The 16,349-nt window shown below is 39.6% G+C and overlaps 1 protein-coding gene across 1 annotated transcript in view; it reads left to right on the top strand.

The window, feature by feature from the left end:
- Positions 1-666: 666 nt before the first annotated feature.
- The window catches only part of kiz (kizuna centrosomal protein), a 27,887-nt gene continuing 12,204 nt past the window's right edge, over positions 667-16,349 (top strand). The window contains exons 1-13 of the mRNA XM_037695499.1: positions 667-826; positions 1,186-1,248; positions 2,257-2,419; positions 3,597-3,671; positions 4,929-5,544; positions 5,686-5,944; positions 8,774-8,893; positions 9,482-9,646; positions 10,635-10,785; positions 12,315-12,468; positions 12,817-12,879; positions 14,897-14,983; positions 15,244-15,313. Of these exons, the coding sequence (XP_037551427.1) occupies positions 771-826; positions 1,186-1,248; positions 2,257-2,419; positions 3,597-3,671; positions 4,929-5,544; positions 5,686-5,944; positions 8,774-8,893; positions 9,482-9,646; positions 10,635-10,785; positions 12,315-12,468; positions 12,817-12,879; positions 14,897-14,983; positions 15,244-15,313 (2,042 nt within the window). The 5' untranslated portion in view covers positions 667-770. The remainder of the gene's footprint in view (positions 827-1,185; positions 1,249-2,256; positions 2,420-3,596; positions 3,672-4,928; positions 5,545-5,685; positions 5,945-8,773; positions 8,894-9,481; positions 9,647-10,634; positions 10,786-12,314; positions 12,469-12,816; positions 12,880-14,896; positions 14,984-15,243; positions 15,314-16,349) is intronic.

Consider the following 16,349-nt stretch of genomic DNA (forward strand, 5'->3'; position numbering starts at 1 on the left):
TTTATGGCACAAACAAAAACCCTGGCAACAATATCAATTATACATGCTGGAGGCAAACAAGGGGATTTATTTCACAACAAATAGCCTCATAGAGAGATGCTGAATGGAGCAGATTAGCATTAGAAAAGGACAACAAAACTCCCCGGTTTACAGCTAAAAGAGCAATTTGATGGGGTTGGAATTGGAGGAAACTGATTGATTAGGATGTGTATTTGGAGGGGCTGTGAATTTCAGAATCCAAGCAAGGACGTGTCTTTCAGAAAATTGCTCTCAGTTAAAGGCAAAAATATGACATTTTGAGAACTGTCAGTGATGAACTTTGATAGTGCAAGAATAAATCTAAAGATGATGGGTTACTGCAATCATCTGACTAGAAAATATATCAATCTGTCAGAGAAGGGGTACCTTATCATACAAAAGACAAAGGCGTTCTGATAGATGACATTCAGGAAAATCAGGTAAAAGGTAATGACACAAATTACATGACATTTTAAACACGTTTATACTGTTAACGTTTAAAATTTACAAAATACAACAAAAAAATAAATAATTCAAACCTTAAAAACACTTTCGTAATGCAAAATACAGCAAAAATGTATTGAGCATTGTTGTCGAGTCTCTTCAAGCCACGTGGTTTCTGTGTTTACCCGCAGAGAATTCTGGGAAGCGGTTTCCATGGTAACCAACGTAAACACAGACGTCCCGCTCCCGCCTCCTTTTCTGTGCGTCTTTTCCTTGTCTGAGTACAGCACCGCCAAAAGCAAACTCAAATGGCAGACCAGTATTATGAAAAGGTTACATCTATCCAGCAAAGCATGCATAAAAGGTAAGGTTACGTTGTTGTTGTTGTTGTTTTTAAAATAGAAACGCAGAAGGCCCGCTTTAGATCGACCGCGGGCTCAAGTTGCTACCCTTACCGTTTTGTAGCGTCCGTCTGCCGCAGGAGTTCGGCGAGGACTTCGCTAGCTTTATCGCAGAGGCTAAGCTAACAGCAGTGATTTTGGGACGGTTTTGCTATCAAGAGAGAGCTGAGTTGATCTTGGTAAATGAATGCTTGTTTGTTTAGAGGTTTGCTGTTTTTGCATGGCTCTTTTTCATAAAGAAGCGGATTGTATAGTTGCCAGAGGCTACAGCTAATGCTAATACTTTAGCCGAAACAAACGGTGGATTTCTGTTTGTCTGCAGAGAGAAACGGAGAATGGAGCTGGAGAGGGAATTGTTTGCTTTCTCCAGATCAGATACGAGAATGTAAGTTACACTGACTGTTGCACCAAACAAATAAACAAAAACCTAATTAAATAAATATATTGCCTTTGCCGCAGTTAAATAATGATTAAACTTATTTGTAATAAATAGTGGCTACTTTATTATGACTAAGCGCTGACATCCTTTTGCATAATTGAACTTGAATTTTCTGATTTTAATCAAATTAGATCAAACACACACAGACAAGTAAATTTGTACAATGATTTTAAGTCATTGCTTATCTCTATATAAATTTGCTTCCAAGAAACTAAGCTTGTAATTTTTTTAAATGGGTTTGATTTGGCATTCTGAATGTCTTATTTATTTAAATATTAGCTAAGTTTTCATTCGCTCTTCTTTTAGACAGAAAATGAATGAAAACGCAGCCAGAGTTTAAAGAAATACTTTAATAATGGACAGGATTAGAAAGGTGTATATCGGAGGAACAGCTCAGGAGCAGTTTCAGGACAAAGACAGGTGAGGCTGAGATGGTTTGGACATATGCAGAGGAGGGATGGTGAATATATTGATATATATATATATATATGGAGCTGCAAGAGAGGAAGAGAAGAAGAAAACTACATAAAAGGTTCATGGATGTTGTGGAGGATATGCATATAGTTGGCATGGAAGATGATGAGGATGCAGATGATCTGCTCCTAAAGGGAGCACCCTATAAAAGAAGAAGGGGTGGTTTAAAACTTTTGCACAGTACTGTACAGATTGTATGTGCGTTTAATGGAAGAGAACTACTGTGAATTGACCTCTCAAGCAAAATATTGTATATATTATCCATTTGGTTTTCTGTCCAAGGAGACATTTTCATCTAGATTTTAAATTTTGTATTCCAGGTCACAACAGGAAAACCCACGTTGAAAAGAGGGTTGCGAACAAGATTTAAATTTAAATCATATTGTGCTTAACCTTTTCTTGTGAGAAGCCTAGCTCTTAGTTTTTGACAGTGCTCCTAGATAATATTTCTTTTGAATAATGGTTCTCCGCTGCTTTCAGCATGCAGATAAGGTGTTCCAAACTGCGCAGTTATCTCAAAGAAATCTGTGACAGAGAAGCACGAGCAAAAATGAGAAACCTTGAACTTCAGAGAGATGTGAAGAGCATGGAAATTAGCATGAAGGATTATAGTCGTGACCCGAGTCACCTGCAAAAACAAAAGGTATAGCACACGTGTATATTCACATGCATGCACACTCATACATTTTCATTAATTGAGCAACTTAGATTTTATTTAATATAGCATTTAATTGTAAGCTTCACTCACAGACCCTAAACCAAGTTTATAAGTAACTCTTTTTATATGTTAGAATTAGATTTATTAAGCTTGTTGTGAGAAGTATCTTTGGAAAAACACTTTTTCTAACTACTGTAAATGACTTGAGAAAATTAACAATTCACATTTATTTCATATGCATTTTCCCAATCACTTCTCTGTAAATGTAATTCATAAAACACTCATAGTAGACAAGTAGACAGGCCATTTCATTTGCTTGCAATGCCTTGATGTGAAAGTAGTAAACACTCAAAACAGTGCAATTTATCATCACAAGCAAATGAACGAGGGACAAAACAATAAGCCTGTCAGATTATCACTTAAAACTCAATGACAGTGCTTGACAGCTTAATATCAAATTAACAAAATTGGCTAATTATGACTCACTGAGTTAATTACCCAATATAGAGACTCTGAAGTGCTCCAGAGGTTTAGTCATTCTCTCCCCTCAAGCAGTTGGTTTATTCCTCTTCATGCTTTTAGTCCGAGATGTTTGCCGCTATTTTGGTTGCCACATTGCACTTCGTCTCCTTTTTATGAAACCGCTGTCATTTTTCTGGTTCTTCATTTACGATGATTTTGAACAGGCCTTTTCAAATGGTCACATGGTGTACATGTTGACATTTTTACTCATGTGTATTTATGTCCTTTTTTCTTTTTTTTAGGATACTTTCAGATTTTTAATCAAATAAAACATAAAAAAAAATGTGAAAGCCTAGTTTTAATTGTTGGCTTCTATTATTGATGGAAAGAGGTGACATGTTTGAGCCAATCCAAATCTTTGCTGTTCCTCATAAAGATACTAAGTCTATTTTTAGTCTATAAGTGTGTGTGAGTGTGTTTAGATGTGTAGCATGCTACTGATGAGACCGTCATCAGGACACACTCACTTAAGAAAATTCCAAGTTTTTTTTTTGGTTTTATGCTGCTGTATGAATAAATAACACTATCACAACACAGTTTATCAATTTTTGATTTCTGAAATCAAAAATGGACACATGCAGCACGCATGTATTAACTTCCATCTTTTTCCCCGTTATCTGTCTTTTCTTTTTTTGTGCAGGATGACTTTTTGAAAAAGATTTCCAGATTTAAGGAAGCAAATAAAAAGGTGGAGCCCATGTTAAAAGCAGATCAGGTAATATTGGCATTTAAAAATAAAATGTGTAGACGTGTGGTAATAATAAATATTTGAATGGGATTTGCACATTTATTTTGGATAAGACTATAAAGAACACTACATCTTCTGCTTTGCTTTTGTACCTTTTTGTACGATTTTAAAACTCATCGGTTTTTGATGCTGCATCTTTTATTTTGAAAGGTTCATGCACACCTCAGCCCATTCAAGGTGTGTTTTCAGGTTTAGAGTAACAAAAGAAAGTAGACATTATGCCTGTTAACTCTGTCGAGAAGTCTACATTTAAACTGTGTATCTGTAATAGCACAGGTGTCTAATCCTGGCTGGTGAATATGAACAAGCAATGTAGTTCAAGCCCATAGCCGCTTTCTCCATTCACTTAAAGCAGTTAAAGCTCTTTTAGATGAAATGTCTAAGACATCTCATAATAACTTGGAGCATGCTGTCTAGAGCAGTCACTTGTAACTGTGTGCAAACCCCCCCTCAGCCGGTCGATATTGTAATGAGTAAAATGGTACCGTCACTCCATTATGCATACAAGCCATTGGCTGGCAGTGTGCATGTCCCTCAGGCTGCAGCATTCATTAAGGAAAGCTTACCGGGCTGAAAGCTGGAGACAGATGATAACGGGATATGATTTTCATATTTAATACATTCCTTGGAAGAGCACACGCGTGCCGCAGATTGATAGAAGAATCAATTGCTACTTTAGTGAAACACTTTTTACTTTGCCCTGCAGCTACCGATGGAATCACTCAGCCAAGAAATTAACTTTCTCTCTTTTTTTACCTACTTTGTGGATCTGCTGGGCCGGCTGCATGGTTTACAGTGAATGTTATTAAGCAGCTAACTGTTTGGTATTTAAGACGCTTATCAGAAAAGAAACAGAAGCCATGCTTTTTGTTGTTATGCTTGGAGGGAGGCTTTTTTTGCTTTCTCTCTCTTTGCCCTTGGTGACATTGCAGACATGAATCAAAAGTTGTCTAAAGGATTTTTTTTTGTAAGATTAAAAGTTAAAACGTTGATCCCGACACATTCTTCTGAAATATGTTGAGAGAAAAAATTCTGACCTCTGCTTAAATAAACTAACACAATTGTGAATGTGAATATTTAAAATGCTTGTTAATTTCCTTTAAAATTTAACGTCATGAAATTAAGACTTTAGTCGAAAGCTATATTTGTTACAGAAAATATTCATAGGATTTAACAGAATATTCGTATGCCAAATTAAGGCTTTTGTTTTTTTAATGTATGCAGGTCCAAGCTGTGCACGAACAGCAACACGATGTCATTTTTTCTCACTCAGTGAATGATTTTGAACAATCACCAGTAGGAATTTTTATAGACCAGCAGACTTCTACAGGCCCTGACAGAGAAGCTGGCACCAGAAGTGTACACTCACACCAAGCATCGCATCGTTCACCCAATCACAGCGTTCACTCCGGCGAACGTCTAGCAAGTGGCCTTTTGAAGAACTTCAGAGTTGGCGGAGAGGATGCCGCCAGAAAGCGATCACATTTATCAGATGACATTTCAGGCTCAAACGGCTCCCCTGGCAGCTGTAATTTGAGTGACAAACATGAAAGAACGTCGGGGCTGCTCCCATCTGTTCGTGCCTTACCAGACACAGCTGGTAGTGCGGCTTTTGGAAGTGTTGATGAACAAGAAGCTTCCCCTCTGGTGACCTTGACAGGGTCTGAGAAGAATCCATCATGCAGTAACAGCAACCCTATGAGGGGTAAGAATTCCCCTGCAGAACACACCGACTCCCAAGAGGTCGTTCACGAAGCACTCATGATGGGAGATGAAGAGAGAGGTCTTGGCCATTTGATACGTGAAACCACTTTTGGAAAAGAAGCTCAAGAGACACCAGGTTTGTAGATATTTCTTCCTCACTATCTTGTTGCATCTTTTTTTTGCCTTTACAGAAATTGACAGTTTACAGCACTTTATCTTGCCCTTTGAAGATTTATTTCTAAGAGAACGTGATACGATGTGGTTTGTTTACATTCAGGTACATGTGAGAGTGTCAGTGAACCAAGCTCAGATGTGCAGGTGTCGGAGAGCAGTGCCAGCGACCTGACGATTTCTCTGACACAATCTGAGCTGGAGGAGGATTTACCAGAGGATGTAGCACCTGAGAGAAATGCCTCTCACCGAGAAAGTGATGATCACAAACAGCACTGTCCTGAATCATCCCTCCACTCCAACACGTCGGAAAACACACCACAGCTAAATAGCGACTCCTCAGCACCAGTGGTGACCTTGAAAAGGTACAATGTGTATAACTTAAGTTCTTTATTTTCTAGATTTTTAAAAGTAGGACTTTACAAGAACAAATTGCCATTTTAAAAATATATAAATACATATATATATTCACACAATAAAATGCACGTGTTTACAAAATTTCTACTATGTAAGCAAAGAAAGCACGTTCTGCATGGTGATGCTGAACCACACGCAGCTGTTAATGACAGTGGGTAAAGTCACTGTAGCGTTCTTTGTAAGCATCACTTCTGAGGGTGAAAGAGAGAATTGTGGTCAGTCACAGTTCACGCCACCTTGTTGTCTGTAGCTCAGCATTAACGGTCGTGCTAGCAGCAGTGATGCATCTTATAGGAAGAGCTCAGGACCTGTCCACAACAATATTGCCATAATCCAAGATAATGCTGTAACAGAGCAATTTTCTGCTCGAGAGACCTCAGGAAGTCCCCAGTGGAGGCGGAAATTGTGGCACCATAGAGTGTTCTGGAGGGTGGGCATGTGGACAGCACTTACTGCCACAAATCCTTAGTGTGATGATGGCGTCTGAGTTGAAGGATCACTTTGGATGGAGTCAGAGCCACAGAAAAATCCCATGTGAATATTTACACTCAATCTGCTTTTTCCATAACGGTATAACCATTTTATAAACAGGATCTCTTTAGTTTTTGCACCATATTTGTCTTTTTTTCGTCTCCTTTTTTTATGTTACATTTTAGATAACTGTTTACACTGCATGAAACATCCAGGTGCTTATATTCTCATAAAATATTTTTAGTAATATGACATTTTACTGTATTTACAAATAGAAAGAATCTCCAGCATTTTCATATTCACAAGTCGTTTGAGGGATTTTTTTTTTTTTTTTTTTTTTAAGAGAGCGCAGCATGTTTATGCCTGACAACGTTTTTTATGTGTGGTCAACCTTTTTTTTTTTATGGTCTGATCCTAAGGGGAGCTGCCGTTAGCTTGTGTCGGAGAGACGATGGTGGGGGCTGCAGCTTTCATTGTTAACACAGAGAGCTTCTGTGTGCGAGGAGAAAACCAAAGACTTTGATGTAAAGCTCAGAGAGCATCCAGTCTCTATCCTCTCCCTCTCTTTCCCTCTCCCTTAAGGTTAGAGTTTATATCGCTCCCTCTATTCAAGACCAGGCCTGGGCAATTCATTAGATTATCCCATTATATTTCTTCTCCGGCATGGCCAGAGTGAGTGAGACTGAAATATTGTCTGAGTTTCTTCTCAGAGGCGATTCATAATGGCCTCAATGTGTTCTCACAAATATACTCTCTCCAAACTGCACAATGGCTCTGCTTTTTTTTTTGGTTGCCAGCATGTCATACATGTGACATTGTGTCTAACAGAACCAAGGACGTTCTAGTCTTGTGGTAGCATGTTGACGGTATAAAATGAGGATTATTGTAATTGCATTTCATTTGTCAGTTTTTACTAGTGTTCCAAAATTGTTTCAGTAAAAATGAGGAATTATGAGATTTTTTTTTCACCATAATTGTAGACAGTATGGAGGTGCTATTTGTGGTTCCTTTTGTGTGTTTTTATTTTTATTTTTGTCTCCACTAATAACTAAATTTTGAGGCTACTCTGTGTGGTAAATCACCCCAAAGTCAGCACTGTATGCTGCACAGAAATATTACTGCTGACCTCTTCCTCCTGGCTAACAATATGCTCCTGATAACGCTGACATGTGGACAACAGCAGCATCTAAAGTGAGGTTAGAGACCTTGACATGAAAGCTGGCTACAATAAAAATAGAGAGATGTTTGCAGGGAAAAAAAAAAAAACATAATTAATTCACTTTCTCCCTCTCTAAAGATCTTGTTTTGAAGAGCTTTGACAAATAAAGTGGAAGGAGAGTGAAGATTACTTCAAGGTCCACACTGGCGATAAGGAAAAGAAAAGAAATGGCACAGGTTTTGCCTATTCAACTTCAGCCATACTGAAGTGGACGTGACACAGATGGATTGCACACTACAAAATGTCATGGATATAATTCAAGCTGCCAGCTTAATCAGGATGTTACCAAGAAACAACCTGCAAAAAGGAGGGAGCAATTGTTTGCTGACCCCTAACCCAAGAGCCTATTATAGATTGTCATAAATTATTTTTGGCCCCTCTTTATGGAAGGCAGCTCAGAATCTCTCGGTTTGGGGTTTCTGGGAGAATTCAATGAGGGCCACCCATAGCTTAATGCCCAAGAAAGAGATGGGATTCTCAATATCCACATGTATTAGGCATCCATTTCTCATTTTGTCGCCTCACACAGAACCAGATTAAAGATTAAAGTTTAAATCTCTCGCCAGAAGAATACATCCAGCCTCCACACACGCTTTTTTCCTGCTTTTTCAAGTATGAGATTGTGCTAATATTTTCATTACATTTTTGCTTTTATTATCATATTACTTATAATAAAAATAATTTTAGACACAAGCTCCCCACGACCTAGAAAGGAGAAAGGAAATGGATGGATGGATAATTTTAGAATTTACCAAGTCACAGCTAACGCCGTTTATTTTCCTTCAGCAGTCAATGCCACAAGTTCTCGTTTCGAGTGCCAGGTGTCAAAGCTTTCACATGCAACCCGTTATTACTTGTGGCACCATCAACAGACACAGTGAAGTGTTGAAATCCTGCTTTGTGACCATCGCATTTTGATGACCACATTCTTAAAAGGTCCTTGAGTATCTCAAGGAAATTGCCTGAGAAAAAAAAAGAATCACAAATTTTTGAATCAAAAGGCAGATTTTTTTATAGACTGTAAGCCGATCGATCATATGACCTCCTTCACTTTTCTTTCCTTTCACCATAATATTGTTTTTTTTAGCCTCTCTGTGGAAGGACTCTTTAATCTGCTAGACTGCATCGAAGGGCGACTCTCCGCTGAACACACCCCTGTGTACAGGGATTCTCTAATTGAGGAAAGACAATTCAATAGAATTATCAGGTACATTCTTTTCTTTCCTCAGACTTTAAAACCTTATCACTTCCTGTCATAATGAAATCCCATGCAAATTTGTTTTATGGTCATGGAGCAGTTTGTGCGAATGAGAAAAACATATTATCCTTCTGCTAAGGGCTCTCACATTAGATGAAGTGTCATCACCGTGAGGCGTGCGTCTTTATTTCGGAGGGGTTTTCAAACGCATGCGATTGTTATAGTAACCACCCAGCTGAATTGTTATGGGGAATGCGTTTCATTAGACTGGGTTTCTTTTTTCACAAGCCGTTTTTAGACAGGACATGTTTCATTTGCCATAATTGCTGCTCTTGTAAAGCAAAAAAATGGTGTATCAGAAGAAAGCTTTTTCACATTTTCAAATCTGGCATGTTCTTTATTTACTAATCCTCACTAATAAAAATGTGACCATTAGGTGGCCTCACAGCATTTAGTTGTATTGTTGTGTATGGTTATACGTGTTTAGTATGTTTCCATGCGTTTGTGTATATATTGTCTTTACTCTTTGTGCTCCTGACCTGGGGCTCAGCCCAGGGCTCCATATCAATAGCTGACTGCTCTCTATATATTGGGCAGCCTTTGTGACGATGAAGCAGGCTTGAATGACGAGGACCTTGAAGCATGTGGAGCAGTCGTCCTTCATGAGCTTCAGAGGTTGTCATGGAGCACAGAAAAGAGCTGCCTGCTCCCACAGGATGTAGTGAGTGCACATCAGTCCAGCGCTGAGCCTAATAAAATAAGGTAAGGTATGGTTTCTATGTAAACCCCAAGCCAAAAACTGGCGTCGGTGTTTGGATGTTTATTTTTGTACATTTCTGTTTTGTCTAATTCAATTAGAATGCATCTGCATTGGGCTATTTGTGGAAAGCTGTGTGAGTTATTTAGCTTTTCTTCTTCAATTTCTACACAACTCTAAATGTGTTCTGCACTTCTATACAGACTGTTGCTAAACTATTGTGATTGGGCTGATTGTCAAAATTTTGTGTTGACACGGCTGTTTCCAATGCCGAGCACAAATATCAGTTCTCTGAAAGCTACAGGTCAGACCTTTCTGAGAACAGACTTACAATAAAAGTGAATTCTACTTTCATATAAAATTTTATTTTATTTTTCCTTTTACCAGTCCCTAAGGAGGGTCACGCCTCCTGCCGTTACAAAGATATCACACGTTTGATGTTTGATCGGTCTCCCTTGTCCACAAATGTAAAAGGTCATCTTTGGTGTCAACTCATACGGCAATACAGCATGGGTGAATGTCATGGGTAAATTAAAATGCCCCTATCTGTGACTTCCAGTCCTTTGGATAATGAGTAGTTACACTCTGAGCCAAATCTATGTTCTGCTTCACTACCCTATTGATTTTACTGAGACCTTTCTGATTGTATACTCCGTTCTAAGAGACACATCTGGCAGCGCTGCTCTCTGGTGATGCCAGTTGGCTGACCTCGACTTTTTATCCAGTTTTTCGAGCTGGAACTATGTTACTTTCTGTGCCTTTTTAGGGGTTGTCTGGAAACTGATCAATAATCCATAGCTGTTGAGTTGTTTAAAGATGACACATAAAGAAAAATGCATCTTGAGAATAAAAAGTCAAACAATTTGTTTTGCTAATCAAAGAATCTGCTGCTATAATAAAATATAATCATGTCTTATTTTTATATTTCCTTCAGTGTGTTTAACAAAACATCTTTTTTTTCTCTACGCTACCCATCCCCCCCTCTCACCGCAGCACCAGCCTTCCTCCCAGTGCGGCTCGGCTGTGGGATCGCTGGTTCAAGCACGCCCTTGTGCTCAAGGAGCAGCGTGTTCTCAGCACTGAGCGCTTGGTCCAACTGTTTACGCCACTCTTAGTGAAGCGTGATGCCACCTACAGCCAGCAGGTAGCATCAAAGGCACATACACTGCCCACAACACACACAAATAAGAGAAGGTAAGTTGGCATTCAACTCCAAAAGCAAGAAGACATTTACACATACATATATAAAACTTTTCCTCATTAGTGTCGTTTACATCTTCCCCCTTTTGATCTTGTACAAGTCATATCAATTTAAACTCACAATTTAAGCACGACATTTAGAAATAATTTATGTTTTCAGACCAAGTATGGTTGTCGTTAATTTATACAATCTCATATTGTGGTTTTTGTGGCTTAGCTATCTTGCTGCTGTGTCCCCATCGCAATGAGAGAGGCTGTAGAGCCTCTTCAAAATATGAACTGACAAAAGGAAGAGGGCTACCGCCATCCACATCATTGTATCCAAGTGCATCAGGAAAAGCCTGAGTGAAATCTTTCTTTTCCTTTATCTCTCTGTCTTTTTCCATCTATTTCTCTCCTGTCCTCCATTTCTCCATCTCTCCTTTTTATGTATCTTTTTCTATCCTCTCATACAACAGCTTACTCTCCACACACAAGCGCAAACAGACATTTCCATTCACGTCCTACCACGCAGCCCAGCTACTCTAACAAATGGGAGCATGCAGCTCGCATGCACGCACTCAAAGAGGTCCTTTGAATATTCAAGTGCTAACAGTTGCATTCATTGATATTTAAAATGCTGTGGATTTGCGAGAGCCCTCAGCTCCATGGTACATTTGACTGAATCTAAAAAAAAAAGATTTTGGGGACAAGGATCAAGACAGCTTTTATTATGAAGATGCATCAATACCCAAACTTCAGACTGGCATGTGTTTGCATTTTTTTTCCTCTCAGAAATTGAAAGCATAAGCATTATCAATCTTTTTTTTTCTGTGACCTACAGATAACAACTTACAATGCACTTAAAGTTTGTCACTGTCAAAATCCCCCTGATCGTCCCCTTCACATTAACATTCATTAAAAGTTCCAAACGTCCATCCAAGGCTGAGAGAGGCAGTCTTTGATCACAAAAGAGAGATGATGATGGCAGAGTTCGATATGAGGAAGGCAAAAAGGGGGGAGAAAGGAAATCTGTGTGTGGCATCTCCTTGCTCCTCATCTCCCAGAACAGCTTCTCTTAATTGTCTATCCTCATCTCCACAGAGATAAAAATGAGCTGGAGAGGGAGGAAGAGTAGTTTGTCCCAAATCCTCTCAGTCAAGAGGAAAGCTATCTGAAACGTGTTGCACATTAATGGCAGGATGATTGCATTCTTTAGAAAATTCTCTAATCTCATGGATGAGAAGAGAGAGAGAGAGAGAGAGAGAGAGAGAGAGAGTGAAAAATGGATTGAGGGGGGAGCTGGAACAAACGTATGTGAAGTTTTTTTTTTGGTTAAAGGAGAGAGAGAATTTGAAGTTATTGGCTCTTGGCATTTGAACACACATTTCAGCTGCACCTCTGCGTGAGCACCCGTGGCCAAAGTTCAATTTAATGCTTCCTTCACAAAATGAGAACAATTAAGAGTGTGGTTTTAATTTGTGCTGCACGCAGGCCAAAGTGTTGCTGAGGACACTTCTCTCGCGGTCCAGTGAGGAGTGCCCCTCGGCAGAGGACAAGAGTGACTTATCTTCTTTGCGGGGTTCTTCTCTCTTGGCTGACACTGATGTGAAGCCCGCCCAAACAGCAGGCACGCAACGTATTCAGGGTAACTGGGGATTATTAGCTTTCCATGCATGCTGCATTTTAATTACAAAGAAAGTACAAAATTATTATAATGCAGGTCTGGCTATTATTCTAAAGAGATGTATGTAGACAGCAAGACCTGCCAGTGGATAAAAAAAGTTTCATTTATCTTTTCTTGTAAACGTCATTTGCAGAAAAAAAAAAGCAGAAATGCATTTCATCAGACAATTTTTCATGAGCTTTTATAGCCCAGTTTTTCAACAACCATCCATTGAGACCTAAAAAGGATCCCCCCCACTTTTCCATTTCTGTTCCAGACCCCATTCCTTCTTGCCATTGCTTCTCACTGTGCATTTCCCTTTTCTTACAGAACTACAAAGCACTGAAGAGGACAGCCAGGACGAAAGCCTTGTGGAAAGTGGTCCTATTAGAGGTAAAAAGGCATTACTGGTGCCTCAGCATTCACACTGCCCTTATGTTGGGTTTGTTTTTCTTCCTACTGCAGTGAATAATGGGCTCTTTTACACAATGGTTGAGACAGGATGATCAAGGTGAATCCAGGGTCAAGGTCCCACCTGAAGGGCTGCGCTAGTTCTCTCTAATTATCTCCGAGAAAACACTAGCCGCATTTTCTGCCTGGTCCGAGGCATTCTAGCAAGACTCATAATCCGCTGTCCTAGCATAATGCAGCTGCTTTAATTGTCACGGCGCCAGGGTGGGCAGCACAGAAGATCTGTCATCGGTTCTCATTATCTTCTAAACAATGCTCCGGCAAGGCTGGACTTGAAAAATACTATATGTGACGGTATCCTGGAAGCAGTTGGTGTGCCCATCCCTCAGCTGCACCTCTGAAATGTAAAGCAATCCTGCCTTTCCCTTGGTTGTCAGATTTCCAACTGGGTCTTTCATGTGTCTGCATCCCTAAAGTGCACAGCCAGCAAAAAGGAGTCCAGTCTCCAATCGCTGCACTTAATCAAAAGAGCTATAAGCGGCTAAAAAATGAGTTAAAATTTTGCAAGGGAAAGGTTTTGCTGCTCTGGGAGACATCCATGTCGCAATCAAATACCTTGACCTTGACTGATGTAGTTACCAAGACATACACGTCTGTCAACTTACTGGATTTTTAAGAGAGAATGTAAAAATAGTGGTGAAACAGTATTTTTATTTAAAAATGAAGTAACACTGTTTTTATTTAGCTACAATACTGCAGTCCCTCGTTTATCGTGGGGGTTACGTTCCAGACACCGCATCAATAAGTGAAAAACCTCAAAGTAGGAATGCTATATTTATTTTAGTATTTTATATATATATATATATTAAGGCTTTATAAACCCCACATTCTTGCAATGTTCTAAACTCTTAAACCTGCATCATTTTAACAACATACACATGTACTGCACAGTAGCTACTGCAAAATTTTATATGGATACTCACCAGCCTTGGTCCAGTTCTGATCGGCTCTCTGCAGCCGATGAGCACCAAGACCGTTTTAGAGAGAGCCGGACTTTCAGAGAGCCAGCACAAAACCATACAGTGGTCCTGATCGCGTCCAAATAATCCAGGGAGATCCAGATGAAACACGTCCCGGTGGGCTCCAGAGAAGACACCGGACCTCCAAGAAACGCCTCCCTGCTTGAGAGGCCTCATGGGCCGGCAAGCAGCACTCAGACTGACCGATGAGGCTGGAAGTAGTCCAGGTCCAATCGATTGGTTCCGTACAGCTCTGCATCCACTGAGCGTAAAATAAACTATGAATAATGACCAAACCTTTTAGTCAGGTTCAGATCGGATCAAAACTTTCCCTCCATTTCAGCAGAAAGCAGCGGCCGGAAGCACTATTGGTTTCTGGGTAGTTCACTGTTGGCTTTTGGGTAGTGTAGTTCTTTTGACTGATGAAACAGTGAAGGCTTATTGAGAGAAAACTACAAAATTGTGGCGCCTGTCAGAAGTATTTTTAAAATTTCATTAACCTTTTACTGTATCCTATACTGTCCCAATCACGTGAGTAATATTCAAGTTGACATTCGTGTGTCGTCTACAATCTTTTTTTTATTTTATTGCATTTCCAACAGCACATTTATATGTTCTTTGGTTTGTTTGTTTTTTTGACAGTGTAGCTTTTGTTTCTACTTAGAATGTGGGAAAAACATTCATAATATAAAAACAATCTCTGGCTTTCTGTTAAGTGATGCTGAAGTAACGTGAAATGTCGATTGCTGTTTCATGGAAACTGTTATGTACAATCAGCTTAAATCAACATTTAAGCTGACTGGGCTGTGCTTTTACTCACCCTGTTCGGCACTGAGTTCAAAAACCTCAGCTACTGTTGTCTCATCAAACACAGAAACGTCTGAAAGTTGGAAACCTGCGTTTTGAGCAAATATTTGACCGTGACTTTGTGTATGTGTGTCTCTGCTTGTGTGTGTATGTTTGTGTTCGTCCCCAAATAGAGTCAAAAGCGTATCAGTTACTCAAACAATCAGCCATGCGGGAAAGACTGCCGAGTTCTGAAGAGGAGGAGCTGAGTGGTTTTTCAGGTAAGCGATGCAGCCTGATCTACCTGCAGGGCAGCAAGCAACTAGAGCCAAAGGTTGTCTTTTATATCACATATATGTCAGACTTTTGAGCTTTTTTTTTTTTCAAATCAAGGTAGTCCAAGACTAGAATTGATAAACTCTTCTTGAGCTTCTCATCAGCTTCATCATAAGTGTTAATGTAAATATGCATGGTAAATTAGCTTGTGATGAGATCAATCAAGAATCAAATGGTTTTATCTGGGGCTGTTTGCTCTTTTAAGGAATAAATCACGGCCATGAAGAGGACCTGGGGAGGGCCAAACGCTCCTCACATCAAGACCCTTACCCTCGGTAAGAACATTGTTATTATTCAACGGGCCACAGGAAATGGGCCACCAGACACCAAAGTGGTTGATGTACATTTGCATGGCAGCTCTCATAATTCCCTGTTCATTTCCATAAGATCAAGGGGGCACCACCCATTAACTCGCTTACAAAGACAAAAGGCCCCAAAAGCCCCTCTTACTCACTATTAGCAGGGTTCAACCAGGTTTTAGAATTCAAAAGCAAATCAGCTGCCGCAAAAATAAATTGTAGTTATAATCTCACTGTTTTCAGGCTTGTTGTCAAAATCCAAACAGATCATGTCAAGAAGAGAATCACTGACAACTGTTTCAGAAGAAGGGGACTCAAGAGCTGATAAGAACAAATGTCCTGCCATTTGTCACCCTTGAAACATTATTTAGGTTGCACAAATCAGAGCTGTAAGTGGGTAAGGAAAGGATATCTGATGATAAATAGCTTATACCATCTCGGTTACATATGAATATCAACACAACTTCATCAAATCTGCAATTGCATTTTAGGTCCTAGGAGCACCTCTTCACTGCAAACCCATTTGGGATGTAGTAATGGCTGGGCAAACATTATGAGGAATAATCTTCTCTGATTTCATATGATTACTGGGTGACACGCTGACACAAGGGTTGAAGTCTGGATCTCCCTGGCCTGGCAAACAGGCGCTCCTGTCTGCCTATTAGTCCCTAGAAGGGCCTAATGGCCTGGCTCTATTGTGGTCTTCTGCCCCTGCCAGAGCTACTGACCAACGCTTTTAATAAACATGAGCCAATTTTGGGCAAAAACCCCTCTCAGGTGGTGTCTGTCTCCCGATCAGTAATGTGCATGTGAAATGCACAAAGTGTGTTATTAAGCAAAATTTGCAGAACAAAATGTAGACAAAATGCAGTGATGAGAAATAAGGTGTACAATTGTATTGCATGACTGACACTTTCATTCAACAACCACAGCTGGAAAGGAAACAGCAAAATACATCGTTATATTATATATATATATATATATATATATATATATACACATATATATATAT

The sequence above is a fragment of the Nematolebias whitei genome, chromosome 21 (assembly GCF_014905685.2).
Source record: "Nematolebias whitei isolate Nwh7 chromosome 21, NemWhi1, whole genome shotgun sequence".
NCBI classification, from domain to species: Eukaryota; Metazoa; Chordata; class Actinopteri; order Cyprinodontiformes; family Rivulidae; genus Nematolebias; species Nematolebias whitei.